At 45.7% G+C, this 22949-nt stretch overlaps 1 protein-coding gene across 2 annotated transcripts in view; it reads left to right on the top strand.

Annotated features, from left to right (window-relative positions):
* Positions 1-988: 988 nt before the first annotated feature.
* The window catches only part of SLCO2A1 (solute carrier organic anion transporter family member 2A1), a 59803-nt gene continuing 37842 nt past the window's right edge, over positions 989-22949 (top strand). Inside the window, exon 1 of one of the 2 annotated variants that reach the window (XM_082221806.1) lies at positions 989-1516. In XM_082221806.1, coding sequence (XP_082077932.1) covers positions 1439-1516 — 78 coding nt within the window. In that variant the 5' untranslated portion in view covers positions 989-1438. The remainder of the gene's footprint in view (positions 1517-22949) is intronic. The other variant, XM_082221807.1, reaches the window with a different exon arrangement.

The raw sequence follows: 22949 nt of genomic DNA, 5'->3' as shown, positions 1-22949 counted from the left end.
ACTCCATACTACAGTGGAACGGGGAAGGACCCGCAATCAAAGGGTCCGTATCAGCTGGCTCACTGGAGAAGGTTCCCAAGCGTCACCATTTTCTACTAAGAAGCAGCCTGAATATAACTGGGGTTTCTTGATCCAGATCTCCCCATGAGACAGGAGGAGGGAAGAGACCTCAACTTGTAGGTGGGAAATATTACTTAGGGGCGAGGGATGCTGTCATTGAAAGCTTCCCCTTTTTTTTAGCTAAATACAAACACACACAATGCCCTGCCAGTAGAAAACTAATACAAGAAGGAAAAGGTCCTAGCCCCTCTTCTCCCTGATCTGCTAGTTTTCTCCTTGCAAGCGTTTGCTTATTTAAGATAGCAGAGTCCCCCCACTTCATTTTGCTATACTTGTAGACACAGATCAGGAGGCCCAGAGCCACCTCAGCCACGTTGGGGAGGTTAATATTTAATCGAGTCGGTTCAATCCCGTTGGCCGCCCGGAGATGAACATGCCAGGCCGCTCGCCTCCGTTGTGTCAGTGCCTCTCGAGGTAACTGCGGGGCGACTGGGCTTCCAAGCAGCTGTGGAAAAGAAGCCCCCACCGGCTAGATTCGCCTGCTTGGGCCATGTTGTCTGCAGGGACAGCGGCCCGCCTCGCCCCCAGCTGCAGCGAGCAGCCTAGGCCACAGCTAGGCCCTTCTCCGTCGAGGCCGGCCGTGCGTAAAACAGCCGGGGGAGATCGATTCTTTTGCGCAAACGCCCCGTGCCACGGGCGCCACTCCCCGGCCAGGGGCCTTTGGAAAGCCAAGGGCTGGAGCCAAACCGACCGCAGGTCGAAGCCTGACCTCGCACATGTGGAGGGCGCATGCCGTGCTCGGGAAGACTGCGAGCGGCCTCGCCCACCACCCCACCGACGACGCTTTCACAAGAGGCCCCGACGGAAACCTCGGAGAAGAAGCCGGAGCCTGCAGCCCCACGTCTCCCCACGGAGCGCGCGGTTTTGGAGCCGAGGAACTCGGAGGGAAGGGATTTGCCGGCGCTCCCTCCTGAGGGTCTGACTTCCTGCGGGGTTGATCTCTTGGGGGGGGGATCGAGAGGGAGATTTTGCCCGTCCCCTCGGAGAGCGAAAAGCTCCCACCTGCTTTTCGGGCGGGAAGCGCCGTGTGCCCGGTGGAGCATTTCCCAGCGCCTGCTTTTACGCACTAGAGGGAAAGAGGGAGGAGAAAGAAAGTTTCATCATCGCTTCGGAGTGCGCCGCAGAGTTATAAAAACGGCACGCTCCGCGCTCTTTCGCCCGGGCAGCTTTCCGTACTGGCTCGCGGGGAGGTTGCGAAGAAGGCAGGCACCTGAGCGAGGCTGTTCAGGAGCGCGGGCAACGCGGGACTGGCTGCTGAGGCTCCGGGCTAACTCGCCCTTTGTCTCCCGAGGAGTCTCCAGATCGCGCCGAGCAGACCATGGGGATGGCGCCGGAAAACGGCAAAGCGCCCAGGATTGGGAACACCTGCTCCGCGAGCGCCTTCTGTAACATCAAGGTAAGGGGTCCCCCGGTGCAGCTTTGCTGCTTGGGGGATGGTGCAATGGCTTGTTTCTCATTCATTACTTTGAATGAAACTGTGTGTGTTTTTATGTTCGGGCTCTCTTTTGAGTTCGGCTTCTGTAGCGCACGAGTACTGCCAGTCAGTCCGACTCCCGGTGCCAAGGAAGCGCTTGCACTCAGAGCGACCTCCGAGCGCATTTAGGTAGAGACTGGACCGGGCTCATCTCGTGGTCGTGGGTTCCATTGACAGCAATATGTTTCAGATTTAAATTCCCAGAGTTGGATGCAATCCTGTGCCCACTTACCTGGGAGTAAATCCCATTGAACTAGGTGGAATGTAATCCTGAGCAGCCCTGCATAGGATTGCACGGTTGAGGCTGCAATACCGTTTGCATTGTACTGCGCAACCCTGACTATAGGAAAACCATGTAAATTGCACCGGTGTTAAGTTACCCTATTCCAAACTCTGGGAGGAATTTGACCTGCAATTCCCTTTTTGCCAGCTAAGTTCTGCTGACTTGCCAGGTCATGAGATGGATTGAAAGGGATTTGGAATAGCCTCTCCTTGCCCTGTCCCAGCCCTGCCACACACCCTTTTTTGGACTTAAACCAGCATAAATTATGTTGATTTAAATTCCACTGGTTGAACTCCAGGTTTGGATTGTGTGTAAGCCTCACTGAATTACTTATGGGTGAACATGGATAGGACTGCGGAATAAGGCTGCAGTTTAATGCACACTTACTTGGGAATAGTAAGCCTTGCTGAACACAGTAGGACATATCTCTGAATAAACTTGCATAGGGTTGGGCTATTATTTTGCAGTCCTGTGCACACTTACTTGAACTAAATGCTAAATAATTAAATGACCATTATTTTTGAGTTAAACAAACACTGAATATATTGCTCCGGTTGCAACACACTCTGGATAGGGATCATAAAGTGGCAAATAAATTCTCCATTGTACCTGTAACCAACATTTATAGTGCTCTCCCTTCCTCATTGACAAACGTCTGGCTTTATTTACCTGCACCTGAGTGCTTTCATCCCAATCCACAGATTTGTTAACCTGGAAATCAGTGGGAATTGATTTTTAACTCAAAGACCATGTCTTGGATGGTGCTGTAAATAATTGCGTCTCCTCTGGAGTGGAAGCCATCCTTACTTTTGCCGTCTGGAAATCTTGATGTTCCTTGTTGTTGCTCTTTTAATCCTCCCTCTTTTACCTCTCCCCTCCCCTGATTAGAGATGATACTCTGTAAATGGATGAACCTTGTCTCTTGAACATGTGTGCATTTCCGTGCCTCATATATGAGTAATAATGACACTCAGAAGTACCATATTTTTCACTTCATAAGGCACACCTGTCCATAAGGTCACCTACTTTTTGGGGGGAGAATTCAAGAAAAAAATAATGCGGCTCTTGGGGGCTTTTGCAGGAGGTGGGGGAAGTGAGAGAGCCCCCACCTCCCGCAAAAGCCAGGGATAGCCACACGAAGCCTCCCCAGGGCAGCGGGATGAAGGCTCCCCGCTGCCCTGTGGAGGCTTTGCGGGCTACCCCAGAGCTGCTCAGGAGCTTGACGGGGCTGGTGGCGGAAGCCCAGCTTTCCCTCACCCCCATCCCCAAAGAGCAGGTTGGGGCTGGTGGGGGAAGCCCGGGTCCCCCCCCCCAGCTCCAGGGGTCACACATTCCCAGCATAAGATGCACAGACATTTCCACTTAGATTTTAAGAGGGGAAAAGTGCGTCTTATGGACCGAAAAATACGTTAAGTAGCGGTCGTTATTGCATGCTGTTGCCTATCCAGAAGATTGAAGGATGCTGTCTTTGCAGAGGACAGTCTGGCTTAGCAGCATATTCCTCTTGCTAAGAGAAGCAGGGCAGCTGCTAACCAGCTGGGGAAAGAAGTATAGCATCTGATCCCCTTCCTTAGCAGTCGGTGGCCACCAAGGAAGTTCAGAAATGAGAAAAGGAAATAAAAGCGAAGCACAGTGGCTTTATCGAGAGGGAGGTCTTGATACAGTGCTGTGGGGCATGCTGTGTTGAATGCGTGTTTTGCACTTGAGTATTTTTTGTAACTGGGTGGGGGGAGCTTTGTGGGGCAATCTGATTTGGGACCATGCTGTGGATAGGGAATTCTAGGCTCTGGGCATGATGATCTTATTTTTTGGGGGGGGCACACACTCTCTCTTTAGATGGGAATGTGTACTATTTGGCTTTGGTTGGACAGTGTTGTCGAAGCTACTAACATGAGTTTGACCAAGCTGCGGGTGGCAGTGGAAGACAGGAGTGCCCGATGTGCTCTGGTCCATGGGGTCACAAAGAGTCGGACATGACTAAACGACTAAACAAGAACAACTATTTGGCTTACTTTTGCATTAGGGGGCCTTGCTGATTATTCTGCTGAATGGAGACCTGGTCTTTTGCCCCAAAGTCCTGCCTTGATGGCACCACTTATGAGAGCAGGAGGGAGTTAACCCCCTCCTGCACATTGTGGTCCTGGTGAAAATTGCTCCCTCAGGTGCTGTTTACACGGGGAAGGAAACTGGTACTGGTGCAGTTAGCAGCTCTCCCCCCCCCCTGGCAAATAGATCACAAAACAGGGAGGGGGAGGATTAAGTGCTTCCATATTGCCCCCCACCATGGCCCTTGTCTGGATCTTTCCCCCACCATTTGACTGCTCTTTTTGATGGCACAAGTGCAACCCATGCATGTAATGTAGCGTGTAGTTTGGCACCACTGCAGCCAGATGCATGCATGTATCAACAGAAAGCACCAATAAAATGATCATTATGATATATTTATTTATTTATATTGATGGGACTTGATCCGAGTGAGTGCTCATAGCTTTGCATCTATAACATCTATCTTGACCTTACAGGTCCAACCAGAGCAGGAGATCTCTGGAGAGAGAAAAAGTACCTTTAGCTGGGCAAACTTTCCCACAAGGGAAACTGTTTCAAGAGGAAACTTCCAGTTTGTATGAATAAAGGATGCAAATAAGAAAAGAAAAAAGTCCTGGTGGGAGGAAAAAGAGTTTCAAGGGAAGCTGTCGGGATTAGTAGCATAATCCCAAATGAGAGTGGAGGGATAGAAACCTGTTTTGATTGAGAGCTCTTTGGACAGTGATTAAATTGCTGTAAGCTTCCCTGTCCAGGGACAGAGTTGGGTACAGATAAATAAACACTTGTCATCCTAGGGAACTGGTCATGGGTGTAAATACATTGCAGATGCCCAGAGAAGCACAATCTTATATTTCCTTCCTTGAATGGCACAGCAACGGGGACATATTTTTCCAATGAGTCTCACTTGCACATTCCAGAGCTGGTGAAGAGGTGGAGGCAGTTGTATGTTGGCCACTAACATTATGCAACCGTGCTGTTTACAATCTTGACAATAGCACTGCAGAAAGGGTTTTTATCAGCGTTCCCATAATAAATGTGAGGTTTCATGAGGCAGGCTAGCCGATTATAAGTGCTTTGGCTGGCTCAGGGCGTGCAGGGAGGAAAGCCCTCAAGTGAGAACAAATATTCCCTGCCTTGAATTTTTCTGGGTCAAAAGCAAACATGCTTGACCTTTTTCCTCCCTCCCCATTCTCAGAGTTGGGATAGGCCCTACAAAGTGAGCATTCTGGTGCGCTTACCTAGGATAACTCTGTAGGAAGAAGCACCTTTAATCATTAATATTAATATTAATAACATCAATAAATGTATTGCCTGTCCTTCACCAACGCCAAGTTGCAGGGCAGTTTACAAGAATTAAAACTAGTTACAATAAATTACAGTCATGGGAATAGGGTGGGTCCCGAACACACACTTCTCAAGTGTCAAAGGGCAGGGTAAAGAGGTGTGTTTTCAGCATTTTATTGTTACCATTACTGTTCATTTCACAGCTTTCATTTTTTAAGGGGAAAATATTCAAAGCCGTTTCTAGCCTAAATTAAAGCATCAAATTAAACAATCCAGAATAAAATGTTGCAAAGTCAAATAAAAAGTATACATTCAAAGCAACATGTTTAACAGGGAACTAAAATATTATCTTAAAAGATTTCAAAATAAAACATTACAGAGGAGGTCAAGTACAGAATGCACATTTAACGTAGCAAAGTTAACACAAAAGCAATTATCCTAAACACTTCAAAAGAAAACGTTACTAAAGGAAGTCAAATATAGAATGCACATGTAAAGCAGCATAATTAACAAGAGGATAAAATATTGTCACAAGTATAGAACATACCTGCTGCCGTTGCTGCAAATCGTCCCAATGATGGTTCATGGCAGGCAGCGGCTATGGAAGCTCACGCTTGATGACCTGGTTCTACACTAAGACACAGCCTTTTGCAGAAAGCTGCATAGTGATGGTGTCAGGAGAAGCTCTCTGGGGAAGGGAATTCCACAGCTTAGGGGCTGCCATGGAGAATGTCCTCTCTCAGGCCACCACTATGCCAAACTGCTTACCCTACCAGGTCAAATGAGTTTGCTTTGTGTCTGATTCAAATGTTCTACATAGGGCCTCTGGAGCTAACTCTGTACCCTGTGACTGAACAACACCGTGGTCTTTGTAAAATGATTTAGAACCTGAGCAAAGCTTGTAGCACCAAGCCAGCGGACAAGAAGTTTGTAAATAAACATATATTTGCCATGAGCCCAATAGTCAGTCACTTGCTGTTTCACAATACCTTCAGCTGCAGTGGGTTTATCTGTTACCTTTGCATTTATCGTTGCTGCATTTTTATCTTGCCCTCCCCCCAAGTATCTCATACGTAGTTCTTTCCTCTCCCCATTTTGTCCCCAGAGCAAGGCTTTGAGCTAGATCAGACTGAGAGTGTTGCGAGAAAACGATAGGCCATGAGTGGGCATTTGAACCCGAGTCCCCCTTTTTCTAATCCAACTTTTTGCTCACCATGCTGGTTCATCTGGACCTTGATCCCCGTGGCTTTTATACGAAAGTGGGGTGCAGGAACCTTTTTGAAGAGGACCACATTCCATCATGATGAACCTCTCAGAGGGTCGCATGCCAGTGGCAAAAACTGGTCAAAGGGTGGATGTGATCCATACCTTTAGTACAGTAAGCTGCATTCCAGCCAAGCAGAAGTCAGACTGCATAGTCACCCATGTATACACCCCACACACTTCTCTCCATGCGAGCAGTTAAAGGACTGCAGTTAAAGGAGCAGTTAAAGGCCAGGCGAGCAGTTAAAGGACACATTTCAGCCAGGCAAAGGCACTTGGGGAAGTCAAGAGGCTGGACGGGTGAGGAGGTGTAGCCTGGGGAAACCAGGCTTGGCCTAGAAAGCTGCATCTGCCTCCTCCCCACACCCCCGGCTTGAGGTTCCCTACTCCTGTTCTACACCCACTCGATTTTTGGAAACTTCACCTTGTCATTTCTGAATGGGGTCATAGTCACCTTTCAAATCCCACAGCAGCTGTGTTTCTCCACAGTTTTGTGTGTGTGTGCACGCCTGCACATGTGGAAACATGCTGTTTAGTCTGGCAGCAGGACCACTGCAGAAATTCATTAGCCAGCATGCTAAGTTTGAAGCTTTCCCTGGTTTCCCATTGTAAGAATGAACGCTGGTGTTGGCACAATGATGATTTTGCTACCTTTTGTTGTTGTGTTCCATTGGCACAGCAAGTTTGCTTGGGATGGGTTCTCTCCACCTGGCAATCTGTTTGCTTGCAAGCCAAGCGGATGGAGAGCGGCAGTCCCATGTTCCTCTCCGTTATGACAACAAGGCAGCCCTGCCCCTGGCGGGATGATGTCTGTGTGGAGCTGAGGTTTAGTCCTCGCTTTGTCTTCCCCAGGCGAGAGCTGGGGCAGTGCCAAGACCCTACCTGCGCAGACGTTGTTGGCTGTGCCAGAGAAACTAAACAAGCAGCGTTACTTTCATAAGCTCCAGCAGCAGCTGCTAAACATTGCTCTGGTTCCGGTACAAGGCATTTCTCTGTTAAATACACCCCTCAAGCTCTGGTCTGTCGGCACAAGATAATGGAGCTCCTATTTGTTTTATGGCACGGTGTTTACAGAATGCCTTTCTCAAAAGTTACTCCAGAAATAACAAACAGCAGCCTTTTCAGAGAAAGGCCTCTGCTGAGTATTTCTCCCCCCCCCCCATCCCGGTTATCCTTCATCTGCTGTGGGAGAGGTTGAATCACTTCCACATGACTCTTGAGGTGGGAGCTCAGAGGCCCCTAACTGCTGATGTTTAGCCACAGCTAGTGATGGAGGAGGAGGAAGAGAAGGGAGCTGGTACCGCTAGTATCGTGGTCCTTAGATATCTGCTCATCATGGCAAATTCATAGATAAGAAGCTGCACGGAGACATTTGGGAGCTTCTGGGGAATTGGCAGCTGAAAGTAATAAGAGTTGCTGAGGAAGTGGATTGTTAATAAAAAAAAGTAAAGGTAGCTTTTTTGGACCGTGATGAAATATCCAAAATCTATTTTAGGACAATACCCTTTATTAAACTTATCATGTGAAATAACGTGCAAGCTTTTGAGTTTTAAAAATATTCTTCCATCAGGCTGGATGGCTAAGAAAGTGGCTTAGGGAAAGGGGAGAAACTGAGCTGGCGGTCATGCCATGAGTCTTCATCTGGTCAGAGTCTTGTGGCCCAGTGTGGGAGGAGGGAGCCAACCTCCTCATTTGAACATCCCCTCCTTCTGCCCACATTCTGCCATAAGACTCTGACCAGATGCAATTCATGGTGTCTTCCACGAGTTCCTTTCACTTTGCTTTGTTTTAATTTAGCCTGGTGAAGAGTTTTGGAAAACCTGAAAGCTTTTGCTCTTACTTTGTAAGATTGTTGTTGACCTAATAATGGAAAGCCTCAGTTCAGAATTAAGCAACCAGAAATGCCAGATCTGATTAGAAGTTCATCTCTGTTTTAGCATGGGAAAAAGGGGAGACCATCTCAAACAAATGCATTGGCTGTTCTTTTGTTTTAAAGGTTCAGGAAAGGCAGGTTTTGATCGGAGGATGATTAGGATTGCTGGCTAAATCAGTCCTAGTCCAGCTTCTGGAATGGTATCTGTGTTAAGTCTCTTGCAGCAAAACCAATGTCGTACCTTCAATATCAATACATTTTTTGTGGCATCAGCTTTTGTGGTCTGCAGAGTCCACTTCATCAGATGTATGGAGCATTACCCTCAATTGGCAATTACGTAGGTGTGCATGTGTGTGATACACACATTCGGATGCAAAAAAGTATACAGTCTGCAACAAATTCAGTTAAGCAGCCATTCACACCAACAGTCATAGATGCTACTATCTGGGCATTGCCCATCTTTGTTCAATATGTATCAGCAGAGACAGAAGCTCATACTTAAACCAAAACTGTGTATATTTTGCACTGAAAATCTAAAATGTGTTTGCTAAGGAGAAGTAAATTTGGTGACCTATATACACTATACAAATCAGGGCCAGGCCGGGTTCGAGGGCCCAGAAATCCCCAGTGGCACACAGGGTGGGACAGGGATCCCTGCATGGGGGTGCCTGGTTCATGCCCCCTCAAAATCATGTGCCCGGGGCTACGACGTCCTGGCCCCCTCCACACTATACCCCTGGTCGCAGTTGAGGGTGGGTTTGTCAGGGAGCAAAATGCAACAGGATGAAGTCAAAAAGTATGTAGATCTCTGGTTTCTGAGTGTCCCAAATCTTTGGGGGAAATAAGACCAGAAATTCACTGGTCATGTGGAGTGCTGTGAGGGGGGAAGGGGGGTCACTGCTTTTTTTAGTAGAACAGGAAGTCTTGCTTAATCCGACTTTGCAATATCACTTGCTTTGTAGTCTATGGTGGCCAGGAATTCAACGATGACCAAGAATTCATAGGAAGCTCCCTCATACTAAGATAGACTGACAGAGTGGGGGATAGATCATGCCTTCTCCACCAGTCCCCTTGTTAGAAGGATACTGTTTACAAGCATAAGCTCCATTTCCATGCCTGGTCATAAAGAACACCCCTGCTCCCCTCTTATGAGACACTGAAAGGCAAGAAGCTAGTCTCTTGGCTGGCTAACTCATTTCAAAAAATGCATCCAGTAATTGGAGTGCCAGAACTGATTGTAACTGTTCCACAGTTGGGTCAGGCTTGCAAGCAGCCATTTTTCTTGTCACCCATGGGGAATGAGATTCTCCCCCACCGCACCCCAATGATAGGGCAATCTCATTTCTGTGAATGGGAAGAGAGTTGCTTCCTTTGTGGCTTGTGTAACATGGGTATGTAGAAGACAGGATCACTATTAAAACCCTCTGAAGACTAGTTCATTCTGTTAATTTATTTGCAAGGTTAGCAAGCTCCTTGACCCTCAGCTCAAAAAGGTTTCAGCTGAAGCATTTAAAGTAAGGATGAGAAGTAATAATGGCCTTGAACCCATTCATAGGTGTTGTGTGCCTGACTGGTGGAGTTGCTTCTGATGTCATTCCTTGGATTGTACACATTTTACTGAGGCTTGGAAGCCGGATTCCTTCCAGGTCTAAGAAATGTCAGCCTTTGCTCAGAGCAAATGTGCAGCAGTTGATGTTGCAAGGCTTCCTTGCTGCCTTTTTACCTGGTTCATGTAATGTTGGTAGGAAAGCAGAGTGTTGATAACTTCATGATTGAATCAGGATGTAGTGTGTGTTTATCTTGGCTACAGCACCAAAAGTGGGGGTAGTTTGGAGGAGGAGAGATCTCTGTAAATGAGAGAGAGAGCTGGTTCTTTTCTCTTCAAAGAGACCTTCCTGCTTTTTGCCTTGCTGAGACGAGCTGGAGAGAATAAGTCGGGAAGGAAGTCCTGTTGAGTTCAGTGGGGCTTACTCTCAGGTAGGTGTGCCTAAGTTGTGCAGCCTTTGCAAGCTTACTCAAAAGTAAGTCTCCCTGAGTTCCACAGGACTTGCTTCCAAGTAATTATGCACATGATTACGACCTCATTACAGCAATGCACACTTATTAGGGAACAAATCCTGTTGAGCTTGGCGGGACTTGAGTAAACATATTTAGAGTTGGGCATACAGTGGTACCTCAGGTTACATATGCTTCAGGTTACAGACTCTGCTAACCCAGAAATAGTACCTCGGATTAAGAACTTTGCTTCAGGATGAGAACAGAAATCGTGCTCCGGCAGCACGGCAGCAGCAGGAAGCCCCATTAGCTAAAGTGGTGCTTCAGGCTAAGAACAGTTTCAGGTTAAGAACGGACCTCCGGAACGAATTAAGTACTTAAACCGAGGTACCATTGTAGCTGCTTCTCTCGACCAGCACACCTTTTGGTGGCAGTTGCACATTAAAGAGGATGCTCTTGCAGAAGCATGAAATAAACCACTTATGGCTAGGTGACACAAACACACACACTCTCTGGCTGTGTACACACCATATATTCAAGGCACATTCAAAGCACATTCCCCCACCTGAAGGGAACAACCTTCAGAAATTACAGTTTCCAGGATCATTCCAGGGGAGAGGGGAGAAATGTGTTTTGAACATCTCGTCTACAGATTGTCCTGTTCTGTTTCGTGGGATTTTGCCTTCTTGCCAGCGCCTGGACATGGACAACTGCCAATCATACGGAGTGACCCGCAAGTGCCCAAAGAGGGCAGCTGTTGCCTGCTGAGCCAGACCACTCAGGGGAAACAAGAGCAGGCAGGCCCATTTTTCTGAGGGAGGGTAAGGTTTCGGCTCCATGCCGAAATCTCACCAAGGAGTGGTCACCACAGATAAGACTAGCACGAGCAAATTAAGCAGCGGGAGCTCCTGATACTGTGGGCAAGGGCATGGCCTCGAGTGTCGGTATGAGAAGGGAGGTTGCCTAAGTGCGTAGGTCAAGAGAAAAAACAAAAGGGATTTGAAAACACAGAGGAAACTCTGGTAATCCCCACTCCCTGCGCTTATCTAGCACAGAGTAACAGCGCAAGTACAAAGAGCCAACTATGGAAACATGCGTGCACACACGCACTCCAGGAATCCGGAGTCTGCAAACAAACTGGTGGATTGTTGGGTAACTAAACCAGCAGGGCCTTTATTGCAGTGATACAGCAGTAGGAACAGCGCTTGCTGAGGAGGAAAAGCCCTAATGAATAGGTGACAAACCTGAGGGAGAGAATTCCTTTGACGGTGCTTTGTCCATAGTAGTCTTGGAGGATCAGGGAAGCCAACTTAACTCAGGTGATCAGGATGATTGCTGTTAACTGCAGCTTTTAAGGTATTTCTTGATTGTATTTTAATACCATCTTTCCCCTTGACCCAAGAAGCTTAGGGTGGTTTACATGGATTTTTGTAGGAGTGAAGGAAGCTGCATTATGTTGTCCGACCATTGGTCCATCTAGCTGAACATTGTCAACGCGTTCCTCCTTTCTTTTCTGCAGAAAGACCCTGTGAGGCAAATCACAGGCCGTGTGAAACAGTGACTTGCCCAATGTCACCCACTGAGTTGGGATTTGAGCCCCCAGCCTGGCGCTCTGTCTTGGCCCTTCCCAACTACAGGTTCCCCACCTCTCATATAAAGGAATCTCTCTCTTTTTTTAGTAAAGCTGCAATCGTATGCACACTTACAAGTCCCCTTGTACGTTCTTCTATGTAGACATGCATAGGCTAAGGTATACCAGGGTCGGCAACCTGTGGGCCACCAGATGATGTTGGACTCCAACTCCCATCATCCCTGACTGTTGATCATACTGGATGAAACGGATGGGATGGGAGTCCAACAACACTTGGACAGCATACAGCTGGTTGTATTTTTCAGGAGAAGGTCTTTAAAAAGGAACAGAAACAATAAAGAGGTTCGTTTCTTTCTTTAGTCCCTTTTACACTTATTCTGGTATAGCAGAGTGACTGAAGAGTATAAACTGCAAACCAGGGGGTGCCCCATTCACTCATCTTGCTAAGTAGGCAACCCCCTGTTCTGTTAGCCCCCAGTCTGAAATATGAGGATCATGACTACATTAGTTCACTAATCTGTTCATTAAACCCTTTGAGCACATGAAATGTGCAGTATAAATGTTAAGTACAGTGGTACCTCGGTTGTCAAACATAATCGGTTCTGGAAGACCATTCGACTTCTGAAATGTTCGATAACCGAGGCGCAAAGGGAGAATTTCAGTGGTGAAAACTGAACACACAGTGGAAGCCATTCAACTTCTGAGGCGTGTTCGAAAATGGAAGCAATTACTTCCGGGTTTTCGGCGTCGAAAGCCAAAACTTTTGGCTTCCGAGACGCTTGAAAACTGAGGTACCACTGAATTAGTTGAGTCACTTCAGCAGAGCAGATAGTGTATTGACGTTGCCCAGGGAGGCCTGGGTTCAAATCCCCACCCCACATCGAAGCTTCCTGGAAATATTTTGGACCAAATCAACTTCTCAACCTAATCTCCCTTACAGGGAGGTTGTGGGGATTAAATGGAATAAAGCCATACATGCAGTGCTGAGCTTCTTGATGAAATGAATACAGTGGTACCTCAGGTTACATTTGCTTCAGGTTACATACGCTTCAGGTTACAGACTCCGCTAACCCAGAAATAGTACCTCGGGTTAAGAACTTTGCTCCAGTATGAGAACAGAAATCATGCTCTGGCGGCGCGGCGGCAGCGGGAGGCCCCATTAGCTAAAGTGGTGCTTCAGGTTAAGAACAGTTTCAGGTTAAGAACGGACCTCTGGAACAAATTAAGTACTTAACCCGAGGTACCACTGTAGTTTGTAAATAGTTCCCATTCTTCCTTGAAATCATGGTTCTCCTTCTCACGCAGTTTATATGTTAACTTTGCCAACTCCACATAGCTGATCAGTTTTTCTTGCCATTGTTCTTTCGTTGGGAATTTCCTCATTCTTTCATCCTTGTGCTAACAAGACACTTGCCGCTGTTGTAGCATACTTAAATAAGTTCTTTGTTTTTCTTGGCAGGTCTTGTCCTAAAATCCTTAACAAAAATGCTTCTGGTTCTTTGACAAATGTCATTTTGAACATTTTTTTTCAATTCATAGTATATCATCTCCCAATAAGAACTTTGCTTCAGGATGAGAACAGAAATCATGCTCTGGCGACGCGGCGGCAGCGGGAGGCCCCATTAGCTAAAGTGGTGCTTCAGTTTCAGGTTAAGAACCGACCTCCGGAACAAATTAAGTACGTAACCAGAGGTACCACTGTAATACATTCTTACAGCTCTTTAGAATATAAAGATTACACAGTAATTCGTTGTTAACAGGTTAGCCATAGCAAAGAAGGGGAGACACAAAGAAACCTGACTGGCACACCAGCAACAAATAATGCCCTGTACAATGAACCTTTTAAAATAACGGGGGAATAAGGCAGCAGCAAAGTTTCAGTCTTCAAAATTGGGGCCGATGAAAAGCAGTTTGGTAATCAAGGCAGCTGTTCAGTGCCATGCTCCTGGGTCTCTGCTGGTGTGGTGGCAAGAAAACAGGAGAGGAGGGTGGAGGCAGAAGGAACTCCAGGCAAGCAGGAGAACGCCCCATGTGCCAATTTTCTGTCAAGCCATATTTCTGTACTGGTTTATCATAAAATATCAGGGTAATGCAAAACAGTAAGACATAAAACACTATTTAAAAACAATAAAAATAATAATTAAAGGGACTGGCTGATCAGTCAAAACAACAGCAAACGCCTGTTTTTGTGAAAAGGCCTTCAAGAGAGGGCTGAAAGTCAAAAGCAGGAATGGCTGCTGAATCTCTGCTGGGAAGTGTTCACCACAGCATGGCACCAACAGCACCAAAGGCCTGACTTCTAATGGAGGCCAATTGAGTCTCTGTAATATGGCGGGCAGCTAATAGCTCTCTTCTGTCTGATCCCAAGGAAGCCTTCTCAATTTATTTTCTTCTGGAATTGTCTTCCGTTAAAGGCCCACCAAAGCTTAAGTATGGTTTTTGGAGAAGTTGGCCATAAGTGGAATGCCACCAAGCCTGGCTTGTGCAGTTTCTAGCACTCAAGTCCAAATGTTGAATTTTCAATAGTTCATCTAATGAAATGCAAAATTGCTCCCAAATAATTCTCTCGCAGTGGCCTTCTGCAGGCTGCTTGACCCTAATCATCCAGAGTCTTGGGACTTTTCAGATCAGATCTCTTCAGACACTGCAAAAACTGTATGGTAATAAAGATGTTGAGAAGCTTTTAACAGACATTTCCTTAAAAGGCCAGTGCTTTTTCTAAACGTTGACTTCATAGAAATTCCTCTCTTTCTTTTTAGCAAATTGATCTCTTTGTATAATAACCATCCCCAGCCAGGCTATAAATCACTGCCTTCCATGAGGTGACAACAGCTTGAAGAGTTTTCTCAAGTGTCTGGGCATCCCCCATTGACCCCAAGACAGTGCTCTGATACAGTATGATCACATGAACCACACCAGGCAGTGATTTGTTAGTTAGATAACATACAATGTGTAAGAGATGGTAACAAAACTGACTCTCCTGCCTTTGCTGACACTCACATCCTTGCAAACACTGGACATGGTATAGTGGTTGACAGTATGTCATTTAGGCTTAGTTTACTTAAATCTTTGCTTGCAGCCAACAACTCTCTCTCAGTGCTGCTTATTTGTTCCTGTTTTTTTCCCCTTCTGGCACAGTAGTATCTGGTAGTTGGGAATTAGATATTTATGGGCTTGGGCTAATGCAGGCACCCCCAAACTCAGCCCTCCAGCTGTTTTGGGACTACAGCTCCCACCATCCCTAGCTAACAGGACCAGTGGTCAGGGATGATGGGGATTATAGTCCCAAAACATCTGGAGGGCCGAGTTTGGAATGCCTGGGCTAATGCATGGCAAATTCTGCCCTTATAAGTGATTTGAGAAGAAACTACCACTTGCACCCATCAAACGCTTTGATTCTCTGATTTAAATATGATCTCACAGCTACTGAGAGAGACACCTGGATCTTTCTGGATCAAAATAGCCTTATATTGGTTCACAGAGCTTGCAGCAGTTTTGAAACCTCTTGAGTTTTTACAGCCCAAGTGTCTGTGATTTGCTTTTCCTGCCAAGAATGAGGGAATTTGTCAGTTCCTCCAAGTTTCACTTTTTTCTACTTTTAAGTCCAGTTCTCCCCATTTCCATGTACAGTGTGGGGTTGTTGGGTGTGTGTTTTTTAAGTCCCCGTGAAAATTCATCAGTGAATTTCTCTTAATATACAAATGTTTCTATGCATTTTTGCCTAGTGTACACATTGTTGCAAAGCAATTCCCCCTAATATAATGCATTTTTGTATCTTATTTTCACTAATATGTGCATTTTTATGCACACTTTACCCTGCTACATGCTGTACACATTCCTTGGCTGGAGAACTGCATTGCAAAATTCAGATAAGAGCGAATTTCAAAGGTTGGCTGTGTTTCTGTTCGTGCATTTTGGAAAGTGCAAATTAAGTAGGTTTGCCTTTCAGCATGAATGGAATCTAATCTCTCCTTCCACCCCTAATTCCTACCTAGGTGTTAAGTCTAGGTAGTTTTCCCCCACCCTTCTAAAGGTAGTGGGATTCTATGTTCATTTCAAGTGGATTTTATTTTATTTATATAGCACCACCTGACCCGAAGAGGTTGCAAACTAAAATTCAACACGGAGGAAGCAACAGAGAAATGGGAGGAAGTGGGAGCAGGGTAAAAAATAAAAAGGAAAGGAAAGTGTATTGTTTCAGATGTATGTGCTAGACAGAAACGTTTCAACAGGCAGCTGAAAGGCCAGAAAGGTGTGTTTTCAGAAAGCCTTTCCCAGTCAGTTCTGGTAGGTACCTTTGTTACTATCTTGCTCAGTGCTAGTTTAAGACATTTTTTGTTTTCCAAAGCTTTTAACTGAATTTGTTGTCCCTGCTGATCTGTTTGTTTTACTGGCCGCTGTTCCTGTGGCTGTTTTAGAAATTGTTTTGCTGACTTCTGCTGCTTATTTTGTTGTGCTGATTTCTTAAATAGCCTTTTGTCATTGAGTTTTTATGATGTTTTCTGTTAGCTGCTTTGGAGATTTGAGTGGGGGAAAGCAGCAACTAAACATTGAAAGTAAAATTATGGCCTTTTTAACTGGAGAGTTTTCAAAAGGCAAATCATTTGTGTGACATAGGATTAGATTGCACATCTGGATCCCATCTTATACATGTCTACTCAGAAGTAAGTTCCATTGAGTTCTGTGGGATTTACCCCCAAGGAAGTGTATATAGTCTTGTACCCCAAGTTAGTTGCATTTGGTTCCCATTATTTCAGTGGAACCTACACTGAAGTCATGACGGACTTTTCACGTTGATGTAAGTGGGACCTCAGTGGGACTAACTTAGGTTAGATTCGACCCAATGTGAAGTGCACTATAGCCAGTGTGAAGTCGTGATTCGACTCTGCCCTGAAAGAGTTCAAATCTTCATGCCTATGTGGCTGTGGGCCAACCATTGTCTCTCAACTGAGCCTACTACACAGGATTCTTGTGAAGATAAAAGTGAGATCACCCCCCATCCATATTGGCTACCATGAGCTCTTGGGAAGCTGGCTATGTTGGGAACAGGACTAGATGGACGTTTGGTCCGATCTAGCAAGGTTCTTAAGTTTTTCTACTGTAAATGCCACTTTAAAAAATTAAATCCTCTGTAATACTGATTGTGTTTAAAACAGGCATAGTCAAACTCTGCCCTCCAGATGTATTGGGACTACAACTCCCATCATCCTTAGCTAACAGGACAGGAATGATGGGAGTTGTAGTCCCAACACATCTGGAGGGCCGAGTTTGCCTGGTTTAAAATGTCTTGAAGGCTGTCAGTACATGCTTTGAGCTGCTGACTACTCGTCACTCATGCAACCACTTACTAGATATGGACTCGTTGTGTGTCAGCAATTCCCTTCCTGCTGTTTCATACTTTGAAGGTGGAGAAATTATAGTGCAGATAAGAGCAATTGCCTCTGGGTCTCATTTTGATTATGGTGGTGGTGATGATGATGATGTTTTCAGGGCGATGAGATTCAGACATTACTGTATTTTTCGCTCTATAGGACGCACTTTTTCCCCTCCAAAAATTAAGGGGAAATGTGTGTGCGTCCTATAGAGTGAATGCAGGCTGCACGGCTAAGCCCAAAGCCAGAACAGGGAGACGGAGCGCTGTGCAGCGCTCCATCTTGCTGTTCTAGCTTGGGGCTAGCTACACAAAGCCTCCGCAAGGCAGCGGGGTGCCTTCATCCTGCTGCCCTGCGGAGGCTACGAAGGCTGTACGAAGGTGGGGGGAAGGCTGCAACGCTTCCCCCCCCAGCCCCAAAGAGCAGGTTAAAAGGAACCCAAAGCCTCCAGAGCCCGGCGGGAGGCTTCGGAGTGAACACACCTTGAACGCACAGAACGCACCTTGTTTTAGAGGGGGAGAACAAGGGAATTTTTTTTCCCCTGTTCTCCCCCTCCTATGGTCTGGTGCATCCTATAGAGCGAAAAATACAGTACCTTGCCCTGCCCTTTCCTGCCCCCTCCATTTCCCTATGACTAGATTTCTAGAGGGTTATGTCTAAAAGTGCTTTTTATCTGTTAGCACAAAGATGCCAAGGGAGGCTGTTCTCCTTCGCTTCAGCTCCCTTTGTTCCACTCTTGACAACAGAAAAGCAGCTCAAGACTGGGCTTAACTGTACTGTTCTCCCCCCCCCCCCCGCCGCCCCAAGGAAGCAGCCTGCTCATTGCCAGTTTCTCTGCCTTGGCTAGAAGATCCTCTCTTGTTCCAACCAGCACTGCTCTTTTGGAGTCAGGAGAACCAAGTTTGACTCAATTCACTATGTTCCTTGACTCTCAAACTCTCTGCTTGCAGAACAGGAAAAGGAAGTTCTGCTTCCACTGGGAACCAATACCCTCAATTCTGACCTATCTTGGTTTTCTTTAACATTAACCAGTTCTGTGGTTACCGTAGGTGTGAGACGTGGCTTTTCTGTGCCAACGTTGCCACAATAGCGCTGTCTGTCTTCTGCCAGACCTTCGCAAGCTTTACATTTCATAACAGACATTTATATGCAGTCTAAGGGTAAACAGACTTGTTGACTGATTCCCATTACCTTGCATAAGCTGTCAGATGAAGCCTTTATGACAAAAGAATACAGCCAGTTTTACATTATTGTGTATACACTGCATGCTGTCAGTTTGCTGAAAATAGACTCTGCTCCCATTTTTACATGTTGTCATAATATTTTATCGAGTCTAAATAGACAGGATCCAGATCTCCTTTCTCTTTCTCTTTGTGGTAATTGTGAATGAAAAGACAATGTTTTATATTAATTTGATTCCTTTTGTTGCCACGATCTTAATCTTTTTTTATTCCATGTAACTGAGGAGGCGTATGTGACAGACAGGTAGGAAACAAGAAGCTGCTATAACCAATGTCTTCTCTCTGATGTGAAGCCTCCTGGGACTTTTAATGCCATCCTGATAGCCAATGGGATTTGCTGTCTTTATATAGAATGACAAGGATGGGAAAAGCTGGACAGAGAGTGGGATTTGCCTTCTTTCAGATCTGCTGTCACCTATGACTTCACCTGGCCTTTTGCTAGGCTGGTTTATTTTTAATATATGAAAAGGACAGCAGGTTACAGAAAAAGTAAGACAGCTCCCTTTCTGCTTTTCATTATTGGCAACCTATGCTCCTCAAAGGTTAGACTTGCAGTCCGGGTTCTCATGGGGTCTTTGAGGTTGGTTCCAGTGCAAAAGAGCAAACTATTTTGGTGCATCAGTTAAAGTGTCAGACTAGGACTAGGCAGATCCAGGTTCAAATCTTCACTGAGTTGCAAATAGTGTTGGGTTGGTCGGTCTCCCTCTTATAACTCAGGCTTGCTGCAAGTATGAAATGCAGCAGGGAGGGAAGAGCCCCTGAGCATCTTTGTAGGATGGTTGAAATTAAAATGTGATCAAATAAATAAATAGAAGATAGCCCTATTACTAAGCAGTTCTTGGGCTTCTATCCCTGCATTAGCTTGGGAATAAGTCTCAGTCATCTTAGTGGGGCTCACTTCTCAATAGGTTTGCTGCATCTGCATTGCCCTGTAAGGCCACATTCACACCATATCTTCTTCTTCTTCTTCTTCTTCTTCTTCTTCTTCTTCTTCTTCTTCTTCTTCTTCTTCTTCATTTATTATTTCTATGCCACCCATCTGACTGGGTTGCCCTAGCCACTCTGGGTGGCTCCGCACAAAAATTAGTAAAAACACAATACGACATCAAACACTAAAAATTTCCCTGATGCCACTTTAAATAGACATGGCTTCCCTCAAAGAATTCTGGGAGCTGTTGCTTGCTAAAGGTACTTGAGGGTTGTTAGGAAGCCCCTCTTCTCCCCACTGAGCTACAATTCCCAGAGTTCCCTGTGAACAGAGGTTGGTTGTTAAACTACTCTGAGAGAGGCATCTCTGAGGGGATATCGGGCCTCCTAACTCTCAGCACCCTTAACAAACCACAGCTCCCAGAATTCTTTGAGGGAAGCCATGACTGTTCCAAACTGGATCAAAGTGCTTTAAATGTATGGTGTGAATATGGCCATAGAGAAGATTTGGCGCTGTTTAATGTACAGTGGTGCCTCACAAGATGAAAAGAATTCGTTCCGCGAGTCTTTTCGTCTTGCGATGTTTTTCGTCTTGCGAAGCACGGTCCGTCGCAACTGCGCCTCTTCAAGCGGCTTTAAGAAAAAAGCGCAAGACGTTTTCATCTTGCCAAGCAAGCTCATAGGGAAATTCGTCTAGCGAAGCAACGCAAAACCCAAAAACCCTTTCGTCTGGTGAGTTTTTCGTCTTGCACGGCATTCGTCTTGCGGGGCACCACGGTACTGCACCAGCCTGTCATAATCACACAATCAGGGCAGGTGAAGCCATTCAGAAGAGGGATTTATAAGCTGCTTATGCAAACAGCCTGTAGATAGGATCATTCATCTGTCTTTAAAATAAACATCAAGGTGATTAACAGGTGGCTGAGGTAAGTACAAATGCATATGAAGTGTGGCTTCTTTTACAAAATGCCTGATGAATGTTGTCTGAAATTTGCCTGAAGTCAGAAGACATGGCCTGGCTCCCTCTTGCAGGAGATCACTTTCAACAATGAAGAGGAGTTTAGGATCACTGTGCCATCTTTACAGATGTAGTGGCATTTTTTAAAAAAAAAAAATATGGATATCTTCCAGGCTTTCTGGGCTGAGCTCATGTGTAACGTTGCAGCCTTGCAGGAATAATCCATTTGCCCAGCCAACGTTATGGCTGAGCTAGTTAGCTTATAGTTTCCAGCTGCGGCAGCTCCTGTGATCTCTGGCATCCATTTCAGGAGTATCACTTGTTCTTACTGTGTAGTTCAGGAAAGCCACAAGTGTTGCTTTGCAGTTTATGTTGCTGATGGAGAAAAACCAAGTACATTGGAAATGCCTTAGCCTGGAACAGCAGAATATGTCTTTGAGGAAACGGCGGTCAGTTTCTACAAAGGAAACTGTCAACATGTTGGGCTGCCTTGGGGAGTAGGAAAGATAGCAGAGCTCATGTATATAGCCCTACAAGGCCTACAAAATGGGTCATCTTACTTGTTTTAGTCCATCATTTTCCAGTTCTTACTTCCCTGACTTTCGGACTCCTTGTTATGTCCTCCTGTTCTTGATTTCACCTTCTCCAGAATTTTCTCTTCAGTCTTATGTGCTTGTCATCTTCACTGTCTTCACATCATCAATCCCTCTCAAAAGTAATTTGTGTGTCATTCCTTAAGGTTAGATCAAATGCATCACTTCTCATTTCACTTTTCTGTTGTGGGGGACACACCAAGCAGTTTGCTACATAACAAAATTATTTAAAATGTTATGGGCAGCAAACAGCCTTAAAAGCATGATAGCTGAAACATCAGCAGATAAAAATCAGACCAAGAGAGTAAAAGCAAAACAGCAAAATGATAGAAAACTTATAAAGCATCAGTTCCTGAGCAAGTGGATGACAGTGATAGCTGAGTAAATATTTCCAGGACAGTTTTCCTGTGTGCTCGAATTTATTATCTCTTCTCTTTCTTCAGTGGAATTCCCAATCAGTGTGCATTGAATTCACAGGCAGCATTTCATCTAGACACAGACACATCTAGACACATAGCTTCAGCAATGTTAGTGTGTTGTGCCCTCGGACCACGTCCTGGGACAAAGTGCTTTGCATAGATCAGAAGTGGAGAACCTGTTGCCTTCCTGCAGCTCCCATCATCCCCAGCCAGTGGCCATGGTGATTTCCATCCATAGCCTTTCCATCCAACATCCTTGGCAAATACAGGAAACTCTAAGTTGGACTTTTAAAAATGGTTCTTACATTGCATTTTGTCCTGTTAGGAAGTTGTTCCCTCCCAATGTGAGTAATACGTTTTGTTTACTCTTAAGCCTGATTTTTGCAGTTTTATTTATTTAGTGTTGTAATGTATGCAAACTGTAGTTTTCCTAGAGCAGGCTTCCTCAACCTTGGCCCTCTAGATGTTTTTGAGACCACAATTCCCATCATCCCTGACCACTGGTCCTGCTAGCTAGGGATTATGGGAGTTGTAGGCCAAAAACATCTGGAGGGCCGAGGTTGAGGAAGCCTGGCCTAGGGAATGTAGACTGTGGGATGATTAAGGAATAAAATAAATAAATAGTCTCTGAAACAAAAAGAGGGCTTGTAACTCTAAGCAAGACTATGACTTGTCTCCAGCAGTATGGCAGCAGAAGGAGTTGAGTAGAAGGGAAGGGCCTATGATTTCAGCAGTGTGCACTGGCATGCTGCACACTTGCATTTAAACCATAAAGGTAAAGGGACCCTGACCATTAGGTCCAGTCACGAACGACTCTGGGATTGCGGCGCTCATCTCATTCTATAGGCCGAGGGAGCCGACATTTGTCCGCAGATAGCTTCCAGGTCATGTGGCCAGCATGACTAAGCCGCTTCTGGCGAACCAGAGCAGCACACAGAAATGCCATTTACCTTCCCGTCAGAGCGGTACCTATTTATCTACTTGCACTTTGATGTACTTTCGAACTTCTAGGTTGGCAGAAACAGGGATCGAGCAACGGGAGCTCACCCCGTCGCAGGGATTCGAACCACCAACCTTCTGATTGGCAAGCCATAGGCTCTGTGGTTTAGATCACAGTGCCACCCACGTCCCTAGTTTAGTTTATTTAACTATGGTTTAACTTTAAAGTGACAAGCATACCAGGCCATTCTCTTAGAGAAGGTGCTTTCTGAGCCTGTTTCTTCTTCTCCTTGTGTGTTTTTGGGGTGTGGCAAACAGTAGTTTTCCTTCCAATTTAAAAATGTTCTCTAAAAATAGATCAAAACTGTTAGCGTAGCCTACTGTGCCTCAGGATATGGAGAGTTTCCTTTCTGTCACTTGGGACTTAAGACTGCAATCCTGTACCCACTAAATGTTGAGGAAGCCTCATTGCTCTTAATGCATCTTACTTCTGAGCAGATATTCACAGAAATGTGCTGCTAACCTCCTGGGTCCTACATGCTGGAAAAGGCTTGTCTGCCTTCTGCTTCAC

This window comes from Podarcis vaucheri, assembly GCF_965113315.1.
Source record: "Podarcis vaucheri genome assembly, chromosome: 5".
Lineage (NCBI taxonomy): Eukaryota > Metazoa > Chordata > Lepidosauria > Squamata > Lacertidae > Podarcis > Podarcis vaucheri.
Note: the sequence above shows the minus strand (reverse complement) of the source record. Positions and strands in the feature narration are given on the sequence as shown.